The 17,355-nt window shown below is 51.3% G+C and overlaps 4 protein-coding genes and 2 long non-coding RNA genes across 6 annotated transcripts in view; 3 read left to right on the top strand and 3 right to left on the bottom strand.

Annotated features, from left to right (window-relative positions):
- The window catches only part of GMFG (glia maturation factor gamma), a 257,896-nt gene that overhangs the window by 141,112 nt on the left and 99,429 nt on the right, over positions 1–17,355 (top strand). The gene's annotated exons all lie outside the window — the stretch shown is intronic.
- Positions 1–17,355, top strand: part of PAF1 (PAF1 homolog, Paf1/RNA polymerase II complex component) — a 231,254-nt gene that overhangs the window by 172,715 nt on the left and 41,184 nt on the right. The gene's annotated exons all lie outside the window — the stretch shown is intronic.
- SUPT5H (SPT5 homolog, DSIF elongation factor subunit) overlaps positions 1–17,355 on the bottom strand; it is a 71,156-nt gene that overhangs the window by 40,359 nt on the left and 13,442 nt on the right. The gene's annotated exons all lie outside the window — the stretch shown is intronic.
- LOC126942161 (uncharacterized) lies at positions 974–5,144 on the bottom strand. Its single transcript, XR_007721514.1, has 3 exons — positions 5,097–5,144; positions 1,199–1,356; positions 974–1,070 (listed from the first exon to the last, which is right to left on the bottom strand). It is a non-coding gene; the product is annotated as an uncharacterized LOC126942161 (long non-coding RNA).
- RPS16 (ribosomal protein S16) lies at positions 5,337–8,169 on the top strand. The gene is made up of 5 exons (XM_050769336.1): positions 5,337–5,458; positions 5,596–5,697; positions 7,620–7,716; positions 7,812–7,859; positions 7,959–8,169. The coding sequence occupies exons 1-5, from the start codon at positions 5,411–5,413 to the stop codon at positions 8,102–8,104; spliced, it is 441 nt and encodes a 146-aa protein (XP_050625293.1). The 5' UTR covers positions 5,337–5,410; the 3' UTR covers positions 8,105–8,169.
- Positions 13,904–16,606, bottom strand: LOC126942159 (uncharacterized). The gene is made up of 2 exons (XR_007721512.1): positions 14,496–16,606; positions 13,904–14,197 (listed from the first exon to the last, which is right to left on the bottom strand). It is a non-coding gene; the product is annotated as an uncharacterized LOC126942159 (long non-coding RNA).

Here is a 17,355-nt window from a genome sequence, read left to right as displayed (position 1 = left end):
AAGCCCAGGTGTCCAGACCAGCCTGGGCAACATAGTGACACCCCATATCTAAAAAAAAAAAGGTCGGGCATGGTGGCTCACACTTGTAATCCCAGCACTTTGGGAGGTCGAGGCAGGCGGATCATGAGATCAAGAGATTGAGATCATCCTGACCAACATGGTGAAAACCCGTCTCTACTAAAAATACAAAAATTAGCTGGGCATGGTGGCGCATGCCTGTAGTCCCAGCTACTCCGGAGGCTGAGGCAGGAGAATCGCTTGAACCCAGGACGCAGAGGTAGCAGCAAGCAGAGATTGCGCCACTGCACTCCAGCTTGGTGACAGAGCAAGACTCCGTCTCAAAAAAAAAAAAAAATTAGCCATTCATAATGTCACGTACATGTGGTCCCAGCTACTCTCGAGGCTGAGGTGGGAGGATTGGTTGAGTCTAAAAGGTCGAGACTGCAGTGAGCTGTGATTGTGCCACTGCACTCCAGCCTGGGGGACAGAGCAAGACCCTGTCTCAAAAAAACAGAAAAGAAAAAGACCTTCCTTAAGTTCCTTCTACCTTCTAAGGCTTGATTTTATCAGAACAAGATACTTTACTGCCATCTGCTGGAAACCGACAAATATGCAAATCTACAATGTCCAGGCTGTGAATACAGTACCGTCTTTGTAGATGTGGGATCCTTATGCAGTGTACAACGTTCACATCCATACATGGCGGTCGTGTCTATCTTATAGGATTGGTGTAAAGAGTAAATAAGCTAACATACTTAAAGCATTTAAACCAATATCTGGCACAGAGTAAGCACTATTTACATGTAGCTGTAGTCATCATTTGTTATTATATGCCTCCCTATTCTAGGTATTGGAGACAGCGGTGACCAAAATATATCTGTCGAGACTAGGGGCTGGGTCAGGAGACAGTCCCACTACCTCCTCCCTGCAACATATTCATATGGTCACACAGCTACCCTCACACATGGAGACCACTGAATTCTCTCAAAACCTCCAACTGCAGAAAGAAGCAAATACAGTACTCACCGGAGATCATCTGGGGTGTAGAGGGTGTCATCATTTTTGTTTCCCTACAATTCAGGGGTAAGGAGGAGAATCAGATCTTGGAGGGAAAGAGGCTGACCCTTCCTCAAACACACCCCCTACCACGCCCCATCAATTGGCCCACCCCTGTCTGCTGGCTCTGCTCCCCACTCACTAGTATCTTCAGAGGGCTGCAAGGAAGTAAAAAGGCTCCCTGCAGCAGAGGGGCATTCCTAGGTCCCCCCAGGGCTGTACAAGCAGGAGGATGATCCACAGAAGCAACACCAGCACCTTGCTCACTCCCAGACATTCTCTGGTGCTTGACCTGGGGTTCTGGAAGACAGAGGTACAGGAAGGTGGAGCAGACTGGAGGACTGAAGTGGGTGAGGGGAACTCCCCCTCCACCTCCCCCCGCCGTCCTATCCCGATTGTTCCACCCAAGCCACAGATAATTCAGGGAGTGTGCCCATAGAGGCTGGGGAAAGATGGTGACCCCAAAGTCGGGAGGGCCTAGGTCACAGCGCTCCCTGACTCCCAAGCTCAGGGACGATACAAGACTTAGCAAGAGTGTGAAGATCAATCTGGAGAGACCAGAGAACCTGAACTCCCCTACCCAACGGGCCCTTAAGACAGTGCAGGCTAGGCCAATAGCCTTGGCTCACACCTGTAATCCCAGAACCTTGGGAGGCTGAGGTGAGCTTGAGGTCAGGAGTTCAAGACCAGCCTGCCCAGCATGGTGAAACCCTGTCTCTACTAAAAAATACAAAAATTAGTGGCCAGACACAGTGGCTCACACCTGTAATCCCAGCACTTTGGGAGGCCGAGGCAAGTGGATCACCTGAGGTCAGGAGTTCAAGACCAGCCTGCCCAGCATGGTGAAACCCTGTCTCTACTAAAAAATACAAAAATTAGCTGGGCATGGTGGTGCATGCCTGTAATCCCAGCTACTCGGGAGGCTGACACAGGAGAACTGCTTGAACTCAGGAAACAGAGGTTGCAGTGAGCTGAGATCAAGCCACTGCCCTCCAGTCTGGGCGACAGAGCGAGACTCCATCTCAAAAAAAAAAAACAAAAATTGGCCAGGCACAGTGGCTCACGCTTATAATCCCAGCACTTTGGGAGGCCGAGGTGGGTGGATCATGAGGTCAGGAGATCAAGACCATCCTGGCTAAAACAGTGCAACTCTTCTCTACTGAAAATACAAAAAATTAGCTGGGCGTGGTGGTGGGTGCCTGTAGTCCCAGCTACTCCGGAGGCTGAGGCAGGAGAATAGCGTGAACCCAGGAGGCAGAGCTTGCAGTGAGCCGAGATCGCGCCACTGCACTCCAGCCTGGGTGACAGAACGAGACTCTGTCTCAAAAAAAAAAAAAAAGGAAAAATTATTGGTCAAGTGTAGTAGCAGAGGCCCGTAATCTGGGCTACTCAGGAGGCTGAAGCAGAAGAATCTGTAATCTCAGCTACTCCAGAATCTGAAGCAGGAGAATCGCTTGAACCAGGGAGGCGGAGGTTGCAGTGAGCTCAGATTGCACCACTGCACTCCAGCCTGGGTGACACAGCGAGACTCTATCTCAGGAAAAAAAAAAAAAAAAAAAGACAGTACAGTTAGAGTGTGTGCATCCTCTCGTCTGCCTCTGTCTTCATTGGAAAACACCTGTGCTAGCCTTTATCTATGTCTAGGTGAATATTTGAGGTCTCAGCTCTCCTTTTTCATTTATTTAATTTTTGAGACAGAGTCTTGCTCTGTCACCCAGACTGGGGTGCAGTGGTGCCATCTCAGCTCACTGCAACCTCCACCTCCCGGGTTCAAGTGGTTCTCCTGCCTCAGCCTCCCTTGTAGCTGGGATACAGGTGCCTGCCACCATGCCCAGCTGATTTTTGTATTTTTAGTAGAGGCGCGGTTTCACCATGTTGACCAGTCTGGTCTTGAATCCTGGGCTTGAGTGATCCTCCCGTTTTGGCCTCCCAAAGTCCTGGGATTATAGATGTGAGTCACTGCACCTGGCCTCTGTCTCAAGTATTTTGGAAACTTCATGCCTGCCTTTATCTCTTTTGTCTGAGGGTTGGCCTCTCTGCCTCTAACTCTGTCACTAGGCTTGTTTTGGGGGTCAATCTCTTGACTGTCCTGGTCTCTCCCTTTTCTCTTCCTCTTCTCCCTTGGCCCTTTCATCTTTCTCTTCTTCTCCACGTGTGCCTACGTTTCTCTGGGCTGTCTCTGTGTCCCTCCAGGTCAGACTCTAGGGACTTACTTCCTCCCTCCTCACAGCCCCTCTCCTGCCTCACTCTTTTAAAGCTGGACTCCAGGCTGGATTTTCCCTCTGGCCCCAGACCTGCCCTCCAGTGTCTCCCTGTCTCCACCCTCTTTGGCAAAGTGTGCCACCACGTCCTTTTGAACCTTGGATCCCAGACCCTGTACTGCCAGAGAAACTGAGGCAACTGTGGGCTCCCTGTAGCCCTGAGAGAGGAATCTCTGGGCTGGGGAGAATCTTTATAGGGAGAGAGGCAGGGACATCTGCTGGCAGCCAGAGGACAACCCAAACCTGGGGTTCCTCAGGTGGGGTTGGAGAATTCTGTGGGGAGGAGGCCTAAGTGGAGGGTGATGTGGGGGAGAGGAAAAAGATGACTGGGAGATTCTGGAGAAAGAGATTCTAGGGGCCAGGCGCGGTGGCTCATGCCTGTAATCCCAGCACTCTGGGAAGCTGAGATGAGTGAATCACTTGAGGTCAGGAGTTCGAGACCAGTCTGGCCAATATGGTGAAACCCCGTCTCTACTAAAACTACAAAAATTAGCCAGGCGTGGTGGTACATGCCTGTAATCTCAGCTACTCAAGAAGCTGAGGCACGAGAATCACTTTAACCCGGAAAGCAGAGGTTGCAGTGAACAGAGATCATGCCACTGCACTCCAGCCTGGGGGACAAAGCAGGACTCCGTCTCAAAAAAAAAAAAAAAAAAAAAAAAAAAGATTCGGCCGGACGCGGTGGCTTGTGGCTCACGCCTGTAATCCCAACACTCTGGGAGGCTGAGATGAGTGGATCACTTGAGGTCAGGAGTTCGAGACCAGTCTGGCCAATATGGTGAAACCCCGTCTCTACTAAAAATACAAAAATTAGCCAGGTGTGGTGGTGGATGCCTGTAATTCCAGCTACTCAGGAGGCTAAGGCAGGAGAATCTCTCGAACCCGGGAGGCGGAGGTTGCAGTGAGACGAGATCGCGCCACTGCACTCCACCCTGGGCAACAAGAGCGAAACTCTGTCTCAAAAAAAAAAAAAAAAAAAAAAAAAAAAAGGTGGGGGGAGATTCTAGGGTTGGGACACAGAAGAGGTGAATTATTGGGGGAGGGTCCCTGAGGAGAGGGGAATTCTAAGGGGAGTAAAACTCCAGGGAAGGCAGTTGCTGGGAAGAGGAGTCTCGGAAGGGAAATAAACTCAGGAGAAAGGTAGATTTTGAGGGACGGGTCTCTGAGAGAGAAGTTTTTGTGGATTTGCGGGGCGGGGTGTTCTGGGAAAGGGGGACTTTCTGGGAAAGGGTGATTTTCTGGGAAAGGGGGATTTGCCGGGAAAGGGAGATTCTGGAGGAGGGAGATTCCAGAGGTACTGGGTCCTGACAAAAGGAAAATTCTGGCAAGGGTGACTGAGGGGACGAGGACCGAATGGAGGGAGATTCAGTGAAAAGGGGGGTCTAAGTTGAGCGCTCTTAAGAGGAACATTTGGGGTTGGCCTTCTGAGAGAAGGATGGGAAACATTCTGGGAAGAGGAGACTGAAAAAGGAAGAAAATTCTGGTGAAAAGGAGATTATGAGGGGAGGGGGCTCTGAGGGGGAAAGGATTCTGGAGAGGATCCCCAAGGAGGGGGATTCTAGGGAGGACAGGATTCTGGAAGTCCTGAATCTGAGAATCCAGCCAGATTTCTTGCAGTAGATTCCAGAGGGAAGATTCTGATGCGGGGGATTCGGGGAAGAGTCCAGAGGGGAGAAAGCTAACAGGTAGTGGGAGGGTGGGAACAGATTTAAAGAAGGGACGAAGGGAGATTATTAAAGAGCCAGAACGCAAAGGAGAGTTGCGGCAATCGACAACTACCGAAGACGCGAAGCACATTCACGAAGCGTTCTCTTCAATCCGCACACTACACTCCCACGACCCGCCCCTTCCGCCCACAGAGCCCGCCACTTCCGCCTCACAGGGCACGCCCGCTCTGTGCTCCTAAGGGCCTTCCCGCGGCTGATCAGACGCCCCGCCCCTTAGCCGCAACAGAAGCCGTAAAGCTCTCTCCCGTCGCGACGCAGCGCTCAAGGCGCCTGCGCAGACCCTGAAAAGCGGCCAGGGTGGCCCCGAGCTTCCCTTTTCCGGTTGCAGCGCCGCGCGGTTAGGTTCTGTCGTTCACGCTCGCAGCCATGCCGTCCAAGGGCCCGCTGCAGTCGGTGCAGGTCTTCGGACGCAAGGTGAGCTAGACGCCGGATGGGAAGGGGAGGGGAAGGAGAAGGTCAGGGTCTGGGAGAGGACGGTGGGCAGAAATACAGGGGGCAACATGGGAGCTGGAGCCCGAGCTCACGGGGCCACTCTCTCTTGTATCCCACAGAAGACAGCCACAGCGGTGGCGCACTGCAAACGCGGCAATGGTCTCATCAAGGTGAACGGGCGGCCCCTGGAGATGATTGAGCCGCGCACGCTACAATACAAGGTGCTGGCATCGGGCACCGGCGTTGGGTGGATGGAGGACTCTTGGAGATATAGTAGCCCGTGAAAGCTGAGGGGGCTGGTATCAGCAGCGGGATGTTTAGAAGTTGTATTGGTTGTAGAAAAGTGGGGTATTTGGCAATAGAGCCGGGCTTGAGGTTCAGAAGATGTAAAAGCTGAGATGGGGGTGTTGAAGATTAAGGGGTTGCTTTGAAAACTGGAATGTTAGGAAGTTCATCTAACTGGGATGCGGGGGGACCCAAAGGGTGGAGGAACACCAGTTTCATAGCTTTATTTTCACGAAGATCAATGTTTTGATCCTGATAAACCCCAAGCGTCTAAAGCAGCGTTTAGACATTGTAAGTGCTCAGTAAGTATTGAAATAGCTTGAATTTGGGTCTGATTATTTTTTATTCTATTTATTTATTTGTTTTGAGAGGGAGTCTCGCTCTGTCGCCCAGGCTGGAGAGTGCAGTGGCACGATCTCGGATCGCTGCAACCTCCACCCTCCGGGTTCAAGCAGTTCTCTTGCCTCAGCCTCCCGGGTGGCTGGGACTATAGGCGCACACCACCACGGCCGGCTAATTTTTGTATTTTCAGGAGAGACGTGGTTTCACCATGTCGGCCAGGCTGGTCTAGAACTCCTGACCAGCCTGGTGAGCCGCGCGGCCGAATTTGGGTCTGTTTAAATGCTTGCTTGTGAAAGGGGTTCTTCTGTTCCCTGTTTGGGACTCTCAGTTTCTTTGGCTCAGAATGGAAAGAAGCCAGAGTCTGATTTCTGCCCCTTCTGAAGTTTACTACTTTTAAAAGGAAGAATATGTACATTGCAGGGTCAGTTAAAAAAAAAATTTGTTTTTAGATATGAGGTTCTTTTTTTAAGAACAGTATCTTGCTGTCACTCTCCCTGGAATGCAGTAGCACAATCCTAATGAACTTCAGCCTTGAATTCCTGAGTTGAAGATCCTTCCACCTCAGGCTCTCGGTTGCCAAGACTACAGGCACATCACCATGCCTGGCTCATTTCAGAAATTTTTTTTTGTAGACATGGTGTCTCACTTTGTTGCCCAGGCTGGTCCTTGATCTCAGGTGATCCTTCTGCCTGGACTGGGATTACAGATGTGATCACCATGCCTGGCCTTGAATTTAATAAAAATTCTGAGATTCCTTTGTATAGCAGATGTTGAATGTTATTATTGGCTGTCACTTTATTTGAAGGATTTGTATGTGTACCCTCTGTTGAGTTTTGGGGACATAGCAGTAATCCAGATGACTTCAGGTCTTCCTTCATGGACCTGCCAGCCTAGCTGGGGAGAAGGACTGGGCCTAATACCAGAAGCTGATCCAAAGTGGTCAGAACTGGGGAAGGAGACCTGTGAGCTGAAAGCAGGTAGAGAAAGTATCCAGACAGAGGCACTGGTAAAAGACCTAGAGCTAGCTGGGAAAGGTCTAGGGACAGGGACAGGTTGTATTGTATTGTAATTCTGGAAATCCGTGAGGCTCAAAGAAAAGGCAGAGAGCTCAGGTGGGAAATAGAAAAGGCACCTGAACAGTCCAGGGGATGGCTTTCGACTGTTTGCAACACCCTTGGGAGTTTCAGAAGCCACTGGTATGCTGCTTACTGTTCAGCCTTCTAAGAACCAGTCTTAGAGATAGGGTGTTTGAGGTCTGGTGAGGTACACAAGTAGGAGGGAGCCCAGATCTTGTTCCCTTTACCTTGCCTATGTTTCTTGCCACTTCAGCAGTCTCATAATCTGGCTTCTTTTACTTTTCTCTGTAGGGGGGCTCGGAGTGACACCCTGAGCCCCATCCACTAGTACTTTGAGGCCAGTGGTAGCAGAAGCCGCAGAGACAAGGAGAAGCCCAGTGAGATGACCAAGTTGCCCAGCATGTAACTGAAATCCCTGTTCATTCCCCCTGTTCCTTTAGCTGCTGGAGCCAGTTCTGCTTCTTGGCAAGGAGCGATTTGCTGGTGTGGACATCCGTGTCCGTGTGAAGGGTGGTGGTCACGTGGCCCAGATTTATGGTGAGTCCCAGGAACTGGGCGCATAGGGGAGGTGGCTCTGGGAGGGAGGCCTTCACAGAACTCCTGTATCCTTTATATGTGTGTCTTCCTCACAGCTATCCGTCAGTCCATCTCCAAAGCCCTGGTGGCCTATTACCAGAAATGTGAGTGAGCATGGGTCATTCCCATGAGGTAGGTGGGTGTGTGGGGATCACGTCAAGGACTCTGATTATCTAAATCTTCGTCCCTACTCTTCTTGCCAGATGTGGATGAGGCTTCCAAGAAGGAGATCAAAGACATCCTCATCCAGTATGACCGGACCCTGCTGGTAGCTGATCCTCGTCGCTGCGAGTCCAAAAAGTTTGGAGGCCCTGGTGCCCGTGCTCGCTACCAGAAATCCTACCGATAAGCCCATCATGACTATCAAAATTCATCTGTATAATAAACAGTTTTTGAGGGATTTTAAAGTTTCAAGAACTGTGCGTGGCCTTATGTGTTGGTATCGGATGTTTAACCAGACAGAAATCAGTAAACATCCTCGACCTTTTGCCAGTCTGGATTTTAGCCCTCCCCGGAAGTGGTCACACTGGGCTTGGTGTGGATGGGTGGAGGCAGAAGGCAGGGGGTCTCTGTCTCTGTACCTCCCGTAGAGTCCAGTGTGCAGGCACAGCTGAGATGGGAGTGGTTTGGGCCATTGGTGGCTGCAGACCTTGGTGGATATATGGCTCATCCTTGTGGGTGTCTATTTTTTCAATCCCAGCCTCCCAAATATCTTTTTTTTTTTTTTTTTTTGAGACGGAGTCTGGCTCTGTCACCCGGGCTGGAGTGCAGTGGCCGGATCTCAGCTCACTGCAAGCTCCGCCCCCCGGGTTCCCGCTATTCTCCTGACTCAGCCTCCCGAGTAGCTGGGACTACAGGCGCCGCCACCACGCCCGGCTAGTTTTTTGTATTTTTTTTAGTAGAGACGGGGTTTCACCGTGTTCGCCAGGATGGTCTCGATCTCCTAACCTCGTGATCCGCCCGTCTCGGCCTCCCAAAGTGCTGGGATTACAGGCTTGAGCCACTGCGCCCGGCGCCAAATATCTTGGATTACAGGTATCCATGGGTTTCACTATATTTGGTCAGGCTGGTCTCAAACTCCTGACCTCAAGTGATCCACCTTCCTGGGCCTCCCAAAGTGCCGGAATTATAGGCAAGAGCCACCATGCCCAGCTGAATTTTTGTTTTTTGTAGACAGGTCTCACTGTGTTGCTCAGGCCTGGTCATCTGAGCTCAGGCAGTCCTGCTGCCTCAGCTTCCCAATGTATCCCCAAGTTACAGGTACAAGCTACCATGCCTAGCCAATGATCTTTAATACAAAGGAAACAAGGAGAGCCCAGTGGGGTGGCTCACAACTGTAATCCCTCTGAGAGGCCAAGGCTGGTGGATCACCACAAGGTCAGGAGTTTGAGACCAGCCTGGCTAAGGTGGTAAAACCCCATCTCTATTAGAAATACAAAGATTCGCTGGATGTGGTGGTGGATGCCTGTAATCCAGCTACTTGGGAGGCTGATTCAGAGAATTGCTTAAACAGGTGCCTGCCACCATGCCCAGCTAATTTTTTTGTATTTTTTTAGTAGAGTCAGGGTTTCACCATGTTGGCAAGGCTGTTCTCAAATTCCTGACCTCAGGTGATCCGCCCGCCTCGGCCTCCCGAAAGTAGTGGGATTACAGGCATGAGCCACCGTGCTGGGCTGGTAGCTTTCTCTATGGGGATCTAGGGACTTGGTCTGTTGATGACTGCTGTGTAATAAGAGGCAGCATACAGTGAGTTCTCAGCTGCTACCACGAGTCCACTGTACCAGGCTACAGGGATCATAGAACATTTCTGTCACTGCAGAAAGTTCTGGGGAACAGCACTGGTAAACAGGGAACATATAGAAGTAAAAAGTTGCTTGTAGACAAAGTCACCTTTAGGTTTTCTCATTTTGTAGAACAGGAAAGTAGAACCAGGAAGTTGCTTGCCCAAGGACACAGTAAAAAGTCAAAGTGGCTTTTTTTTTTTTTTTTTGAAATGGAGTCTCGCTCTGTTGCCAGGCTGGAGTAGTGAGATCTTGGCTTACTGCAACCTCCACCTCCCTGGTTCAAGCGATTCTCCCTCAGCCTCCTGAGTAGCTGGGACTACAGGCATGTGCCACCATGTCCAGCGAATTTTTGTATTTTTAGTAGAGACGGGGTTCCACCATGTTGGCCAGGATGGTCTCAATCTCTTGACCTTGTGATCTGCCCACCTCGGCTTCCCAAAGTGTTGGGATTACAGACATGAACCACCGTGCAGGCCAGTTTTTGTGTTTTGTGTTTTGTTTTTGTTTTTTTTGAGACAGTCTCCCTCACCAAGGCTGCCCAGGTTGGGATGCGGTGGTGCCATCTTGGCTCACTGCAACCTCTGCCTCCTGGGTTCAAGTGACTCTCCTGCCTCAACCTCCCGAGTAGCGGGGACTACAGGCACATGCCACCGCACCCGGCTAATTTTTGTATTTTTAGTAGAGATGGATGGAGTTTCACTATGTTGGTTTATCCATGTTGGCTAGGCTGGTCTCTAACTCCTGACCTTGGGATCTGACCGCCTTGGCCTCCCAAAATGCTGGGATTACAGGTGTCAGCCACTGCGCCCAGCCTAATTTTTGTATTTTTAGTAGAGATGAGGTTTCACTATGTTGGTTTCTCCATGTTGGCTAGGCTGATCTCTAACTCCTGACTTTGGGATCTGACCCACTTGGCCTCCTGAAGTGCTGGGATTACAGGTGTCAGCCACCGAGCCCGGCCTAATTTTTGTATTTTTAGTAGAGATGGGGTTTCACTATGTTGGTAAGGCTGGTCTCAAACTCCTATCTTCAAGTGATCCTCCCGCCTCAGCTCCGCCTCAGCCTCCCAAAGTGCTGGGATTACAGGCATGAGCTACCATACCAGGCCCAAAGTGGCATTTTGGACAGGCAACTGGGCTGTAGAAGAGCCCAGGTTCTTTTTTTCTTTCTTTCTTTATTTTTATTTTTTTGAGATGGAGTTTTGCTCTTGTCACCCAGGCCGGAGTATAATGGCGTGATCTCAGCTCACTGCAACCTCCGCCTCCCAGGTTCAAGCAATTCTCCTGCCTCAGCCTCCCGTGTAGCCGGGACTACAAGCGAGCACCACCACGCCTGACTGATTTTTGTATTTTTAGTAGAGACAAGGGTTTCACTATGGTATCCAGGCTGGTCTTGAACTCCTGACCTCAGGTGATCCTCCTGCCTTGGCCTCTCAAAGTGCTGGGATTAACAGGCGTGAGCCACCACGCCCGACCTGGAGCCCAGGTTCTTTTTTTTTTTTTGAGACGGAGTCTCGCTCTGTCGCCCAGGCTGGAGTGCAGTGGCCAGATCTCAGCTCACTGCAAGCTCCGCCTCCCAGGTTTACGCCATTCTCCTGCCTCAGCCTCCCGAGTAGCTGGGACTACAGGCGCCCGCCACCTCGCCCGGCTAGTTTTTTGTATTTTTTAGTAGAGACGGGGTTTCACTGTGCTAGCCAGGATGGTCTCGATCTCCAGAGCCCAGGTTCTTGACTACCAGTTTAGGTTGTCACAAATCTGCTCAAGAGGCCCCATCTCTACCCTGTGGCCCCTCAATATGAGGAGCTAAGGAGTCAGGGTGGCCGCTTGTGGGAAAAGCACAGAAGGCTGTGGGACTCAGGTGGTGCCTGACAGCCTGGAGGAGTCACGTGGGCTCCTTGAGGGAGAGAACATGGGAACCAGGGGCTGCTGGCCGGTAGGAAGAGTAGTCAGGGAGACCATGTCTGTGGTGAGTTATTTTTTTATTTTTTGAGACGGAGTCTCGCTCTGTCACCCAGGCTGGAGTGCAGTGGCCAGATGTCAGCTCACTGCAAGCTCCGCCTCCCTGATTTACGCCATTCTGCCTCAGCCTCCCGAGTAGCTGGGACTACAGGCGCCCGCAGCCTTGCCCAGCTAGTTTTTTTGGTAATTTTTAGTAGAGACGGGGTTTCACTGTGTTATCCAGGATGGTCTCAATCTCCTGACCTCGTGATCCGCCCGTCTCGGCCTCCCAAAGTGCTGGGATTACAGTGTGGTGAGTTATTTTCGGGTGCCTATCACCTCAACTTGTTCATTCGCTTCCCTTGAACACCTGTGGCGGGCCATGTGCTCATCATGGGCCACTGAGGGACCACAGCCCTCTTCCCCCTCCCCAGGAGTCACAGATGACGCAAGGGTTGCTACCGGTGCTGGAAGAGGAGTTGGGCTTCAAAGCACAGTGCATCCTCAGCGTCTTGGATAGGTGCTCGGAAATGGACTTAAGCGAAACAAAGCAGATCCTGTAATAACAGTCCTTTAAACAAATTGGTTTCCTTATACGTCCTTTCGCTTAAGGTCACAGTTTCCAAGAATCTATTGATGACGTTAAGTGAGAGCTTAGTTGAGTGGCTAATGACTCATAGGAAGCTAGTGAACTTCATTGTTTGGGGAGCGCAGCAATCTCTACTTCCTAGTTCCAGCCTCTGCAGGCAATAGGGAGGTACCGCACTTAAATGCTCAGGGGGAACGTTTAACAACTCGAGATTTTTTGTCCTATTGCTCATTTTCTATGTACCTGCCCTAGTCGATACAGTAGCCAGTGCTCAGAAGCTATGTATGGCTACTAAGGGGGGCTGCACAAATTAGAACATTTCCATCATCCAGGAAGGTTGTATGGGACAGCACTGACATAGGATACGTAAAAGGAGTGGGGGGCCGGGCCCGGTCGCTCACGTCTGTAATTCCAGCACTTTGGGAGGCCAAGGCAGGTGGATTACCTGAGGTCAGGAGTTCGAGATCAGCCTTGCCAACATGGCGAAACCTGGTCTCTACTAAAAATTACAAAGAAAAAAAAGCCGGGCGTGGTGGCGGGTGCCTGTAGTCCCAGCTACTCTGGAGGCTGAGGCAGGAGAATCGCTTGAATCCAGGAGGTAGATGTTGCAGTGAGCCGACATTGCGCCACTGCAGTCCAGCTCTGGGTGACAGAGTAAGACTCCTCCTCAAAAAAAAAAAAAAAGAAAGTAAAGGAAAGGAGTGGGGTTCATGGAGCATCGAGTTGTTGGAGGTGTCCACATCCCTGAGAGATTGGTGATACAGGATGAGAAAGCTACCCTAGGGGCAAAATGTTTTGCAGCTCGCCAAGTTTTGCATTGCAGCCAGAGTTAACTCGGGTTAACTAGGTTTAGCTGGCATTGACCTAAATGTCCCGGAGAGGACAGCGGGCACCATTCTTATCCTTTCGGAGCCTGATTTAGCTGTAGCTCTGATGCGGACTGGCCTCGGAACCAAGGTAGGCCAGCAGGAAAGGTATTCCTGAGGAGGTGACGGAGCTGGGGCCGAGAAGCAGCAGTAGGAGTTGGGCGGGAGGGAGGAATGGAATTCACAGACACCAGGAGGAGGGGCGGAGGCAAGCCTGGCGCCCATGGTTTTCCCGGGGGGTCCAGAGACCCCCTTATTGAGGCTCCTGGCTCTTTCCCAGAGGCACAGCTGGGACACATCTGGACTGGAAAGGGGCTTGCCTCTCCTTCCCAGCTCCAGGCCTTGGAGTAGACAGGCCCCTTCTCCCTCCCTGCCTCCTCGAATACCGGGAATTCCGACGCCGCTGGAAGCCCAAGCCAGGCTGAGAACTTCCTTCAGCCGGGAATGTGCAGCTGGGGCGGAGGAGGGGAGCATCGGCTGCTGCGGTCCTGACCTTGGGGAGGCTGCAGTGGAGTGGATCATTCCAGGCTAAGGAGTTCACCTCTGTCGCCCCAGGGCCCCCAGGACACAGCCCCGGCCCTGGTGTACAGTAGCCAGTCAATAAACAGTAAGTGAGCAGAAGCCAGCAGCTAATATTTATTGAGCCAGGCCCTGTGCTGGCAACTGTACTCAGCTAATTATCAGAATCCCCTGAGGCGTGCACAGCACCAGGCCACAAGCCTCATGCTGGCAAGGCAGTGTTCTCTCTTGTATCCCCACTGGCAAGAACAGCACCTGGCACAGGACAGGCACATTTATGGATATTTTATTTGTTTATTTTTATTTATTTATTTTTTTTGAGACGGAGTCTTGCTCTGTCGCCCAGGCTGGAGTGCAGTGGCCGGATCTCAGCTCACTGCAAGCTCCGCCTCCCGGGTTTACGCCATTCTCCTGCCTCAGCCTCCCGAGTAGCTGGGACTACAGGCGCCCGCCACCTCGCCTGGCTAGTTTTTTGTATTTTTTTTTTAGTAGAGACAGGGTTTCACCGTGTTAGCCAGGATGGTCTCGATCTCCTGACCTCGTGATCCGCCCGTCTCGGCCTCCCAAAGTGCTGGGATTACAGGCTTGAGCCACCGCGCCCGGCCTGTTTTATTTTTTTGAGACAGAGTTTTGCTTGTCTCCCAGGCTGGAGTCTAGTGGCGCAATCTCAGTTCACTGCAACCTCCACCTCCCAGGTTCAAGTGATTCTCCTGCCTCAGCCTCATGAGTAGCTGGGATTACAGGCGCCTACCACGCCTGGCTTTTTGTATTTTTTTTTTTTTTTTTTTTTGAGACGGAGTCTCAGGCTGTTGCCCAGGCTGGAGTGCACCTCCATCTCGGCTCACTGCAAGCTCCGCCTCCCGGGTTCCCGCCATTCTCCTGCCTCAGCCTCCTGAGTAGCTGGGACTACAGGCGCCCGCCACCGCGCCCGGCTAATTTTTTGTATTTTTAGTAGAGACGGGGTTTCACTGTGGTCTCGATCTCCTGACCTTGTGATCCGCCCGCCTCGGCCTCCCAAAGTGCTGGGATTACAGGCTTGAGCCACCGCGCCCGGCCTGCTTTTTGTATTTTTAGTAGAGACAGGATTTCACTATGTTGGCCAGGCTGGTGTGGTCTCAAACTCCTCACCTCAAGTGATCCACCTGCCTCGGCCTCACAAACTGTTGGGATTACAGGCATAAGCCACCGCACCTGGCCAGGACAAGCAAATTTAATGGTAGACTTGAGCAAAGCTGTGTGGATTCAAGTTTCAGTGCTGCACCTTCCTAGCTGTGTGACTAGGCAAATCCCTTAGCCTCTCTGTGCCTGCCTCAATTTCCTCACTGAGGCAGGCACAGACTGAGGATTAAAAAACATGCTTACTTGCATATTAGGGATGTTATGAGGACAGTGAACGAGCTTATATAAAGTGGCTGTAATGCTCATAGTATGTGCTTAGTATCCAGTAAATTGCAGCTTATTTGCTGTTAACTGATTGCTGAAAATTCAGATTCCTGGGCAGAGTGTGGTGGCTCACGCCTGTAATCCCAGCACTTTGGGAGGCCAAGGCAGGCGGATCATCTGAGGTCGAGTTCAAGACCACTATGTTCCAAGACCACTATGGCCTGGCCAATATGGCGAAACCCCGTCTCTACTACAAAATACAAAAATTAGCTGGGCGTAGTGGTGGCCGCCTGTAATCCCAGCTACTTGGGAAGCTGAGGTGGGAGAATCACTTGAACCCGGGAGGCAGAGGTTGCAGTGAGCTGAGATCATGCTATTGCACTCCAACCTGGGCAACAAAAGGGAAACTCTGTTTAAAAAAAAAAAAAAAATCAGATTCCCAGCCAGGCATGATAGCTCATGCCTGTAATGCCAGCACTTTGGGAGGCCAAGGTGGGCGGATCACTTGAGGTCAGGAGTTTGAGACCAGCCTGGGCCAACATGGCGAAACCCTGTCTTTACTAAAATTACAAAAATTATCTGAGCATGGTGGTGCATGCCTGTAATCGGGAAGCCGAGGCATGAGAATTGCTTGAACCCAGCAGGTGGAGGTTGCAATGAGCCAAGATTGCGCTATTGCACTCAAGCCCGGGTGACAGAGTGAGACTCTATCTCAAAAAAAAAAAAAAAAAAAAAAAAATCAGATTCCCAAGCTCCTCCTGCCCTGGGGGTCCTGATTCAGTCAGTCAGGACTAGATCTGTGATTTGAATGATGCTCCTAAGCAAGTCAGAGGTTCAAACATATTTGGGAAGTGGGAGGATACGCTCCCTAAATCTTTCAATGATCCCAGGAGGGAAGTACCGTTGTGTTCATTTTGTAGATGAGAAAACCGGCTCAGAGGCAGGACCCACACCAAATCAGTAAAGATGGGACTTGAATTCATAGCCAGGACACCAGGGTGCGTTAGAGAATCCCAGGGGAGCTTACATAAATAATGTGCTAAAGCACAAGATGCTAAGTATTTGATGAAAGCAGCTAATATCAGCACCAAAGACACTGCTTAAATTGTGCCTCTCCCTGGGCATACCACTGCTGGAACAAGGGGGCAGACAGAACCTAACATAAAAGCCTTTTGTCTCCACGACCTGAATTATTTTGCTGGGGGAGGGAGCATGTGGATGAATTGTGGAGGCTGCCAACTGGGGGGAGGAGTGAAGGGATCTGAGGTATGTGAGTGGGCACAAGAACCGGGATATTCATGAGGAACTGGTGGTGAGGATGCCAAGGGAAATCAAGACAGATGTGGGACAGACTTATTCCAGAACCCCAAAATTGATCTCCCCTGTATCAGCATGGAATTGTCTCTGAAGTGTCATAGTACTAAGACCCAGAAAAGTCTAGTGATGGAGGGATGGGTATGTCGATGGACTGGGAGATGGCTGGGTGAATATGTATGGATGGCAAAATGAGTGGGTGAATGGACACAGATGGAAATATGGAGGGAGAGATGGATGGATGGAGTGCTGGCTGGGGAAGATGGGTAAGTGGGATGGTGGATAAATGGATGGAGGGATGGAATGCCAGATGGGGGTAGAATGATAAAGGGACGGGTGGGTGAAGAGGGCAGACAGTTGGATAAGCAAGGTAGATAGGTGAGATGAGGGACTGGAAGATGGGTAGATGGAGAGGGAACGTTAGATGGAGCAACAGCTGGATGGACAGGTGGAGATGGCAGGGTGAAGGAGCCTCCTGGGTTGGACAAAACCATGGTGGTCTGAAATGGGGTGGGTAAGAGGCCCGGAATGTCTAGAGAGCCTCCTCTCTCAGGTAAAGGTGTGGTAGCTGGATCATGGGCATCTGTGAGGCTCTTCTGCTCCAATAAAGGTGTGAGTTTTTGGACCTGTGTGTCTGTAAGGCTTGGCTCCTGAAGTGGAGGTGTAGCCGCTGGACCCTGGATGTCTGGGAGGCTTCCCTGCTTGGGTGAAGTTGGGAGGGCTTGGACCCAGATGTCTGTGAGGCCTTGTGGCAGGGGCAAAGGTGTGGTAGCTGGAACCCGAGTGTCTGGGAGGTCCTGGGACAGAGACAGTGGGGCGTTGGCTGGGATCCGATGGTCCAGGTGGCTTCCGTGTGCAGGCAAAGGTGAGGTGCCTGGAATCTGAAGGTCTGGGAGATGACATGGCAAGGGCGGTGGGGTGTCGCCTGGGCCCTGGGGGTCCAGGCTGCTTCCATGCAAAGACAAAGGCGGGATGGGTTGACTGCAGACAGGGTCTGGGCCTGGAACATCCCTGGAACCTCCTTGCTTTGTTAGTGGGATATTGGTTGAGCTCTCGCTGTCTAGGTGACCTTCTTGCTTGGGCACAGGAGTGGTGGCTGAAACTGTGAAATCAGAACAAATCTCCTTGGGCAAAGCTGGAGTGGTGGGAACGTGGATGTCCACACAGTGTCCCTGCTCAGGACAAAAGGCAGTGGATGGAGCTGGTAT

This window comes from Macaca thibetana, chromosome 19 (genome assembly GCF_024542745.1).
Source record: "Macaca thibetana thibetana isolate TM-01 chromosome 19, ASM2454274v1, whole genome shotgun sequence".
NCBI classification, from domain to species: Eukaryota; Metazoa; Chordata; class Mammalia; order Primates; family Cercopithecidae; genus Macaca; species Macaca thibetana.
The sequence above is the reverse complement of the archived record's forward strand: the minus strand, read 5'-3'. Positions and strand labels throughout refer to the sequence as shown.

Excerpts from the sequence above, each read along its gene's own strand:
- RPS16 (XM_050769336.1), top strand. The coding sequence starts at position 5,411 with ATGCCGTCCAAGGGCCCGCTGCAGTCGGTGCAGGTCTTCGGACGCAAG. Across the intron at positions 5,459-5,595 it reads TGCAGGTCTTCGGACGCAAG|AAGACAGCCACAGCGGTGGC; the intron begins GTGAGCTAGACG and ends TGTATCCCACAG. Across the intron at positions 7,717-7,811 it reads TCACGTGGCCCAGATTTATG|CTATCCGTCAGTCCATCTCC; the intron begins GTGAGTCCCAGG and ends TCTTCCTCACAG.